General features: G+C 32.3%; 1 protein-coding gene across 2 annotated transcripts; it reads left to right on the plus strand.

Annotated features, from left to right (window-relative positions):
• Positions 1 to 6,313: 6,313 nt before the first annotated feature.
• On the plus strand, positions 6,314 to 9,712 carry LOC147409499 (serine/threonine-protein kinase SAPK2-like). Of its 2 annotated transcripts, XM_086429672.1 has the most exons (9): positions 6,314 to 6,557; positions 6,881 to 6,955; positions 7,785 to 7,886; positions 8,120 to 8,173; positions 8,285 to 8,377; positions 8,465 to 8,557; positions 8,854 to 8,958; positions 9,048 to 9,146; positions 9,228 to 9,712. In XM_086429672.1, exons 1-9 carry the CDS (start codon positions 6,438 to 6,440, stop codon positions 9,504 to 9,506), a joined length of 1,020 nt encoding a protein of 339 aa, XP_086285798.1. In that variant the 5' UTR covers positions 6,314 to 6,437; the 3' UTR covers positions 9,507 to 9,712. The 2 variants fall into 2 exon arrangements, with proteins under 2 accessions (XP_086285798.1, XP_086285803.1); XM_086429677.1 differs by lacking the exon at positions 6,881 to 6,955 and having other exon boundaries at positions 6,315 to 6,557.

A 9,712-nucleotide genomic window follows, 5' to 3' on the forward strand; every position in this document is an offset into this window, starting at 1 on the left:
CACACCAACTTTTACTAACGACAATTCTTTCATGATTTACATAGGAATTGGTGTGGCAATAGCATCTCTCTAAAGTAACCATAGATCCTAAGGAATAACATAGTACTTGAGGCTAGTGTAGATTATAGAATTAGATACACATGGATCTTATAATAGTGGGATCTAATAACTTATTTGATCTTGTCTTTGCTCCAAATCCAGGCCAATAAGAATTAAATATTAAGTGAATCAGATAAAATCAAATCTGGATTAATAAAATTTCTATAGTTCGGATAGGAACACGTTGATCCGGTATATATTGATATGATATTTTATTAAGGGCTTATTGAATCTTATATGAATATGAGATTCAAAACCCTAAAATGAATATGATAATAATTGGTTTAGATTTGTTGTCAATTTGATAACTTGTTTGATCTTGACATTTGATCTGAATCCAATTCAATATGATCTCCATCATATCATATCCAATTATCTTTTCATAATTATACTATAATTTCATATTCGAACACCGATTGATGTGCATTCGATATGATAATATATATGGACTAAAATGTCTCCTTACTAAAATATGGATCCTTTTAAGACTTAGTTTTAAAAAACAAATGTCCCTAAAAGATATCCTCGAATGACACCTGACCCCTACACATGTTGGTGAATATTTTAGATGCCCTGATGTTCTAAGATTGATGACATGTCCCTGATCTCGATCTTCTCTTATATAGACCGATGAAAATGACCTAAACCCTTTGATTTTTCTTACCAAAATATATTATCTTCAATTTTTTGGATGATGATGAGGAATATGCTAATGAGTGACAACGACAATGACTGTGGTGGTAGTGGTGATGATGATGATGATGATGACAATGACATCAATGATGATGGTGATGATGATTATTTTTCATTAATCTATAAGAGAAGATCAAGTCAAGAGGCATGCAATCAATTTTAAAACATGAGGTATCTCAAATATTCACCAAAATGTAAGAAAATAATTTTTACAAAGAAGTTTTCATTTTGTGGGATTCTTTGTTGTTTTGTAGTTGCTAAAAACTAAAAATCATATATCGGCCTTATATTTGGTTTTTTGTTTCAATGTAACACATATTTTTTCTGCTTGTGTTCTTTGGAACATTTCGAATAAGAATTCATCTCTCCTCTCTTCCCATGCATGTAGGCTTATATGCTAAAGCATGTAAAATTTGTGTGAATTCTTATTTACTTTTAATTCTTCAAAACTACCTCTACGAATCATATTTATTCTAACATAGTTAATAAAATAATGTTTCAAAGCATTGTTATAAAGAAAATGTTCGATTTTGAAATATTCATAATTTATATGAGGATGATGTGGAGGAAAAAATCCGTGACCCTTAAGAGGTGACATGTGGCAACATGTAGTACGGGCAGGTCATTATTGACTAAGATTGGGGGAAATTGACCCATGCAACTATAAAAAGGCACACCAATGCCATTAAAAAAGTATGCATTCTAAAGCAAAAACTAAATTTTTTGGGAGAATGACTTTGACGGATTCTTTATTGAGAATATGTACTGAACAGTCTCTTAACAAAGAATACAGATTATTTAAGTCCACTTAATAAAATATTAATTTATTAAGGATCTCTTAAAGATTTTTTAAGAAAAATACCTGAAATGCCCTTTTAACAACTTTACAAAGTGATTGATCTAAAAATATAAGAAGTCAAATAAAAAACTTGACCAATTTATTTAGTTATTAATATTTCTATGAAAAAAAATATATATTTTTTATTTATTAAAAATTAAATTCAACATAATTTTGTTTGACTCATTTGTGTCGACATGCTAATTTTTGAGTTAAATCAATTTGATGAACATTCAAGTCGAGTTTTAAAATTGTGTTTTAATTATTTAAGATTATTTATATATTTTAAAAAATCTAATAGACCAAATTTGTTTGATGATGACCATACTCTTCTCCATCATCTTCATTGGTGTAATCATCACCATCTATGTGATTTAATGATTACTAGTTTTGGTAAGAAAAACAAATTTTTTCTTTATATAATTATTTTATAAGAGATGGGTATAGTTAAGGGGCATGTCATAATTATAAAATATAGGAATAACTTAAATATTCTCAAATAAACATGTTTCTTTTAAATTTTAAAAATCATTAAAAGGGTAATTATGATATTTTCACTTCAAAAATCCTTTTTAGACTAATATATGATAAATTGGATATTAAAGAGTTCATATTTTTTTTAAAAGTGACTTTTTAGTACATATTTTCAAAAAATAGGTATTTACAGTCATTATCCCTATTTTTTTTTCCTTTTGAAGTGCAATCACAACAATGAAGTGCAAAAAGACCGTGAACAAGAGTCCATATATATATTATATATATATATTATATATATATATACAACGGTCATAGTAGCTGCTTGCAACATAATTTTAAAAACTTATTTTGACATCTCAAAGACCGAGTCGTCTCGGACGAGTTTTTCGATACACTCGAGACATCTTAATAATATAATAAGAAAAGTGAATGTTGGTTTTTAAATCTCGTCTGATACATTGACTTGTCTGTTCGTCTCTTTGCTAGGAGATATCGAGACGACTTGAGCGATACATCTCGGTCTCATATGAGTTTAGAAACCATGACTTGCAAACTTTTTTATTGCAAACAAATCGGATCTAGATCCAAACCCAAAATCCAATCCAATAATGCAAGTGACCCACGTATTAAGTAAGCGAAATCACATTCCTTGTCTTGCCCCAAAGAGGAGGGAACAACACAACAAAACAATGAAAATGATACTTACCATCGCTTTACCATCATAACATCATTCCCAGTCGTCCAGTAATTCTCAACTATAGATTTTCTTCGAGATTTGTTCTAGAAGATCTAAAGGTACGTTCAACGGTTTACAAATAGGGACGACAACTAACGGGATGATTACAATCCTAGCTCTTTGGTTGGCTGTGCCAGCTAATGCCATGCCGTAAGTGGCACTCACATCATTGGAGGATAAACGAATCCAAAAAGAAAAGTGAAAAATTCCAAAAATATATGAGCTGTTTTATTGAATCAACGATGGTCTATTCAAACCTTACCAATCAATCACAACCGTCCAATCAATCTACTAAGTCCAAAAACTCAACAATCGCAACATCTATGTGATCTCAATCATCTAATCCAATCTAATCTGATCTTATTAATTGGTTTTTATTTTCTCAAGATGATTTCATGTTAAGTGGATGGAATAGCTAATTGATAGTTTTTATGGTGATGGTTGTGAAGAATTTGATTACTTAATTATTAGTTTTGACCTTTTTTATTTTTTTCACATTTTATTTGGATACTAAGGGACTGATTGCAGAGAATTCATTTTTGAGAGATTGTAAATTTATTTGAAAAATGGTCACCGAAAACTTAACTGAGTTATTCAACTATATATGTAATTTTTGTGGAGAAATTTTATTTTTAAATATTTATAAATTTCTTATATTTTAGTTGATTCATTTGAGTCTAGTCGTGAGTAGTTGATTTGATTCAACGTGATGGGCATTCATGTCAAGTCGAATTTTAAAATTATGATTTTTACCATCTTTAAAGTTGAAAATGGTTTTACCATCTTAAACCCCATTTCAAGCAATTATTCTATCAAATTGATCATATTTCTACTAAATTTTTTTATGATAAAAGTAATCCTAACTTGTTAGAAATAAACTTATTTGAAATTATTGGGTGATTGATTACACCTATGGAAATATATAGATGTACATATCTATTATTAAGGAAAAACAACCAATCAAAGAGCCACGCTACAATGACATCCTACAACAATGCTTCTATAGAGTATTATCATTTGACTAATGATAAAATGATTCACTAAACTATACGCGATCTCCACACGATTGAAGTGGCAAGTGCACAGAATCGTAGATCTTTGTCTTTGTGTATCCCAAAGAAAAAGGTCTATGATTCTATGCACTTGCCACGTCAATCACATACATACCAATTACATTTTTTCGAGTCAGATTATCACGACTCTTATCATTTGCATCGGATGTATATATTCATATCTCGAGGAAAAATATCCATGCACACCACCACCACATCAGCATCAATAATGTTGGATGAAATTGCTAAATTGAGTTTCTACTACATTAATGTGGTGGTGGGCATAGAATCATAGATATTTTCTTTAAAGTATGATTATTGTACACTTAATGAAAATCGATGGTTCTCTGCAAACACAATGTTGAAGGGAGCATCGTAAGAAGTCAATGAAGCACCGTTTGTTATTATTCAAAATCAGAGACTAGTAACGTGTCCCTTTCCTATATAATAGGAATGATAACCATGATTTTAAATCTCATCAAAGATTGAGACAACTCGTCCTAGTTGTCTTCAGTATCGTCCACCAATGACAAGAGTTGACAAATTGTCTCAAAGACATGGGTTGTTATAATTCTAAGGCATTTTTTAAAATCTCGTATGAGATTAAACAAATAAATTGCATATCTTGTATGAGATGATTCGGTCTCATTCATGAATGAGCCTAGAAATCAAAATTAGTTTTAAAATCATGACCGTGCTAATTTTGGTAAGAGTTTAGAATACATTGGACCCTTAATCAAGTCATTTTTTATATTACATGTAGATGATGATTTAGTCTCCAATCAAAATATGACACGTAGACACCGTACATGATTATAGGAACAGACCCCGCTCTGGATAGCTGACTAGTTTCCTTATTAAATTATTTCCACGTAAACTGAAACGAGCCGTGCAAAAGATTGCGTGGGAAAATTAAGCAAATTGCATAACAAGAATTTTTCTTTTACCATCTTCGACTGCTAACCAACCTTTTATAAATCTCGAGGATTATCTAGTGTTTCTAACCTAAGGATGACAGTAGTCTTTTATTGTCCTCCACTTACGATTTTCCTTCTATACCGCACGTCGCTTAAAGCTCCTGATGCCTTGAATTCGTGTAGTCTGCGGCGTGCACTCCTCTCCATACGCTTTTCCACAAAACGCTAAAGTAACATTGGAATGACATCGTTTGAGAGATTGGTGTGCACAGAAACATAGATGCTTCTCCTCCATGAAAAAGCATCTATGGTCCTCTCACCGTCAACCATGTCCCAAACGATGTCAATTTCAATGTTCATTCAACATTTTTCAACGTATATAAAAAACGAAAGAAAAAAAAAAAAAAAATACTGAAGTGACCTGAACCTCACGCCCCACTTCTTTTCATGAAACTGTATGAAAATCATAGATGCTTTTCATCGAGACACAAATGAAAAAGCATTTATGATTTTATTCACTTTTACATAAGTACGATTGAGGTTACTCCAACACAACTCAAATAAGAAAAGAGACTTGTTATTGGCATCTCAATTTTTTTACTTGCATCTTAATTTTTAAAGTATTTATCACCCTCTAGTCAAAGATTATTAAAGAATAATGTTGAAGTGATCTCAAGATTGTATCTCATCTCGCACATTTTGACATGAAAGTGTATAAGAATCAAAAATATTTTTTATCGAGATACAAGTCAAAAAGCATCTATGATTCCTACACACTTTCACCTTAAAATTTGCTACATCAAATACGATCTTGAGGTCACTCCTACACAACTCAAGATTAAAACACATCATTCAAACATGTAAAATATTTGTTTTAAGTTAATACCTCAACATTACTAAAATTTATAATTCATTTACAATTAGAATTAGATTGATATATGTCTAAAATTTAACAAACATAAAATTAAGAATAATGTTGAAGTGACCTCAGGTAGGAACCTCATATGGCACATCTTGATGTGATTGTGTATGGGAATCATAGATGCGTGTTATTGAGATACGAGTGAAAAATATCTATGATTCCTATCCACTTTTACGTTAAGAATTGTGATATAAGATTGTAGCTTGAGGTTGCTTTAGCAGAACTGTAAATTTAAATTTAGAGAGAGAGAGAGAGAGAGTTTCGATTGACACCCCAATTTTTATGGACTTATTTCTTTATTTTTAATTGGATTGTAACAAGTAAAAGTTGGGGTGTTAATAGCAGCTCTCCGTACAAATCAAGTGGGCCCACACGATTCCCTTGTCCTTCCACGTGGGTTGTCTTTGGGAATAGTAATTTCTGTAGCTTTCATTACCCCCCAACTTGTTCAATCAATCATCTAGGATTCTTAAACCCACTAGATTTTTGCCACGTGTCAAAAACTTTCCGGCTTTTTCAATTTTACTGCGGTTAAACACGTATGGAAGACCTTGATAGATAGGTAGAGATCATTCAGCAATTTGGACTCAGTTCGGCTGTCTTCTTGAAAACTATGGAGAGGAGAAGAGCAGATACGTAGAGATAGAGAAAGAGAGAGAGAGAGAGAGTTTTATCTGTTTTTTGCTGCTTTTTTGACGAAGGTATGGAACGTTACGAAACAGTGAAAGATATCGGGTCTGGGAACTTTGCAGTTGCTAAGCTTGTTAGAGATAAATGGACTAAGGAGCTTTATGCTGTTAAATATATAGAGAGAGGGCAAAAGGTCTGCTTCATCATCTATATCTCTATTTTTTTCTTCGTTCTTGGATTTTTGAATTTAAGTTTCATTTTTCCATCTGGGTTTGTGTTTTTGCTTCATGGGTTTCTTCAGTTGGATTGATTTAGAGGTTCTTTGTGTCACAAATTTCTTTTTTTTTTTCAATCTGGGTTGTGTTTTTTCCTACAGAGGTTTCTTCAGTTGGATTGATTAAGAGATTGTTTGTGTCAAAATTTTCATTTTTTTTTAATTTGGATTGTGTTTTTTTCTACATGGGTTTCTTCAGTTAGATTGATTAACAGGTTTTTTTTTTTTTTTTTGTGTCACAGATTGATGAAAATGTACAGAGAGAGATTATGAACCACAGATCTTTGAAGCATCCCAATATAGTTAGATTCAAAGAGGTAGGTAGTTAAATATAATCTTTATAAATGCACTTTTTTGGCTTAAGGACTAGTGGGATTTTGTGTTTCATTTGTTGCTTTTTCTGCCCAAAAAAGATCTGTCAGAGAAGCATTTATAGTTGATTTTTTTTTTTTTTTTTTGATGTTCATTCTCTGTTCTGTTCTCCTTTTGTGCTTTTAAAAGAACTAGAGATGCATCCTTTTTGGAAAATAAGTTACTAAATGAAAAATCTCTCTACATAACAAGTCTATGTGTTTATTAAGTTAAAATAGAACTTTTTCCCACTTATCAACTAGGCATCTAATCTAGGTTTTGATTATTGAAATCAGATACCCATAATGAATTTGTGAATTAAGTATGTGAATTCCAATTGTTTCTTCTTCTATGTTACAAGAAAAAGAGTTATTGAGCTTTTAAAATGGTTAATTAAACGCTGCGCGTTTAATTCACTACCTCAACTCAAGTATGTTATAATTCTCTTGAGTGTGTGTGTGTGCCTAATTGAGTTGAGGTGACTCTTAGGACAAGTGGTTAAGGCTAACTTAACCAATTGATTCTTCAATCGTCCAATTTCATCCAAAAATTCAGAGAATTTTGTAGCATTGATTTGAGATAGTTTCATTAATTAAGAAACAATAAACTTTGATTCATTCCTAAAAGAATGTTTTTTGTATAAACTTGATAGTTTATAATTTCTTTCTATTGAGGTAATGTAATGAAGTGATCCTGTTGAGTAGAAGGGTTAAACAAGACCCTGTAATTCACTCTTTCATTTGTGAGAAAATACGTGTCGTGTATTGGGAACTAAAAGGGGGCTACTCCTTGCAGGTCCTGCTTACACCTACTCATCTCGGCATAGTCATGGAATATGCTTCTGGTGGTGAGCTTTTTGAGAGGATATGCAGTGCTGGTAGATTCAGTGAAGATGAGGTAATATAGGATGTCTATTTGATCGATAGTCATGAACGTTATTTGGCGACGATTCAATGAAAGTGTTCATTCTATTGGTCATTAAGATATAACCCCATTGGTACAATTTTGGGGTTTAAGCTGATCAATTGGAATTACATATCTAAACAAAAACTACCCAATTTATTTATTATTTTTTTGTTTCGATATCTAGCCAATGTTATCTTAATTTTCAATTGAGTTATTCGGAACAGGCGAGGTTTTTCTTTCAACAACTTATATCGGGAGTCAGCTATTGCCATTCGATGGTATTATCTGCCACCCTTCTTTAAATGTTCAATATTTTTTCTTTTGTAAAAAACTAGTATATCTCAATAGGTTGAATTTGAATCTCCTTTAATTTGATTTGCTTATTACAGCAAATCTGTCATAGAGATCTTAAGCTGGAAAACACACTCTTAGACGGGAGCACGGCACCCCGTCTAAAGATATGCGACTTTGGGTATTCTAAGGTGAAATTAATTTGCTAAAGTTGCGGGACTAAATTCGGTTTAGTAAGAGTTCAATTACTACTAACTATTTTCTTCCTTGTTCTGTAGTCGTCCGTGTTACATTCACAACCCAAATCAACTGTAGGAACACCGGCCTATATTGCTCCTGAGGTCCTATCTAGAAAAGAATACGATGGAAAGGTGATATTGATTCCTTCAACTAGTAAAAAAAAAGACTATAAAAAGTGATGTCTATTCTTTGGATGAAAAAGTGTGCGCAAAAGGGTAGTTTTTCAAAAATCGATGTCTAAAGTTCAGTGCATTTTGGTGCGATCCCTCCACCTGCGAAAACTACCCTTTAGATGTTTTTTTTTTCGGGGGAAAAAAAAAAAGAAAAAAGAAGAGTGTTGTCTATAGTCTTTTTTTAAGTATATTTTCTAAATCAAATTACATTGGGTTTCAGTTTTCTCACCATCAATGAGTAATTCTTGATACAGATTGCAGATGTTTGGTCTTGTGGGGTTACCTTATATGTGATGTTGGTGGGTGCATATCCATTTGAAGATCCCGATGATCCAAGGAACTTCAGAAAGACGATTGGGGTTAGTAAAAAGATCCATTTCAGCATTATCTTCTAGTTTGAATCTTTGAAATATAAATTTACTATTTTAAAGGTTGTGACATATGGCAGCGTATAGTTAGCGTCCACTACTCGATTCCAGACTACGTGCGAGTATCCGTTGAGTGTAGACATCTTCTATCTCGGATATTTGTAGCTAACCCTGAAAAGGTAATCAAAATTACCTTATAACCATAATATTACATTCATGTATTAATCTTGATTGGTCTGTCTATGTTGGTGTCTTTGCAGAGGATAACCATTTCAGAAATTAAAAGTCATAAATGGTTTTTGAAGAACTTGCCAATAGAATTGATGGAAGAAGATGGAAATTTTCAGAGTAACGATGTAAACGATACATCCCAAAGTATCGAAGATATATTGGCTATAGTACAGGAGGCACGGAAACCTATCGAAGGGCCTAAGGTTGGTGGGCATTTAATCGGAGGCAGCATGGATCTTGATGATCTCGATGCCGATGCAGACATTGACGATATTGAGACAAGTGGGGATTTTGTGTGTGCATTATAAATTGGAGTGAAACATTCAAGACAATTTGGACTGACAAACAGGCGAGGATGGGGTATACTTTCCACAACGATCAAAATCTACAATTTGTTGAAATGGGGAGAAAAACCTTGTTGTTTTTGTTATTTTGAGAAGATTGAGAAAAGGGGCTGTTTGGATTGATATGTATCGAATGATTTTAGTTTCTTATTTGTACATTCCAGTGATCA

Source organism: Akebia trifoliata, chromosome 2 (genome assembly GCF_017979445.1).
Source record: "Akebia trifoliata isolate Shusen 1 chromosome 2, ASM1797944v1, whole genome shotgun sequence".
In the NCBI taxonomy this organism is placed as follows: Eukaryota; Viridiplantae; Streptophyta; class Magnoliopsida; order Ranunculales; family Lardizabalaceae; genus Akebia; species Akebia trifoliata.

Excerpts from the sequence above, each read along its gene's own strand:
- LOC147409499 (XM_086429672.1), top strand. The coding sequence starts at position 6,438 with ATGGAACGTTACGAAACAGTGAAAGATATCGGGTCTGGGAACTTTGCA. Across the intron at positions 6,956-7,784 it reads ATATAGTTAGATTCAAAGAG|GTCCTGCTTACACCTACTCA; the intron begins GTAGGTAGTTAA and ends TACTCCTTGCAG. Across the intron at positions 9,147-9,227 it reads TTGTAGCTAACCCTGAAAAG|AGGATAACCATTTCAGAAAT; the intron begins GTAATCAAAATT and ends GTGTCTTTGCAG.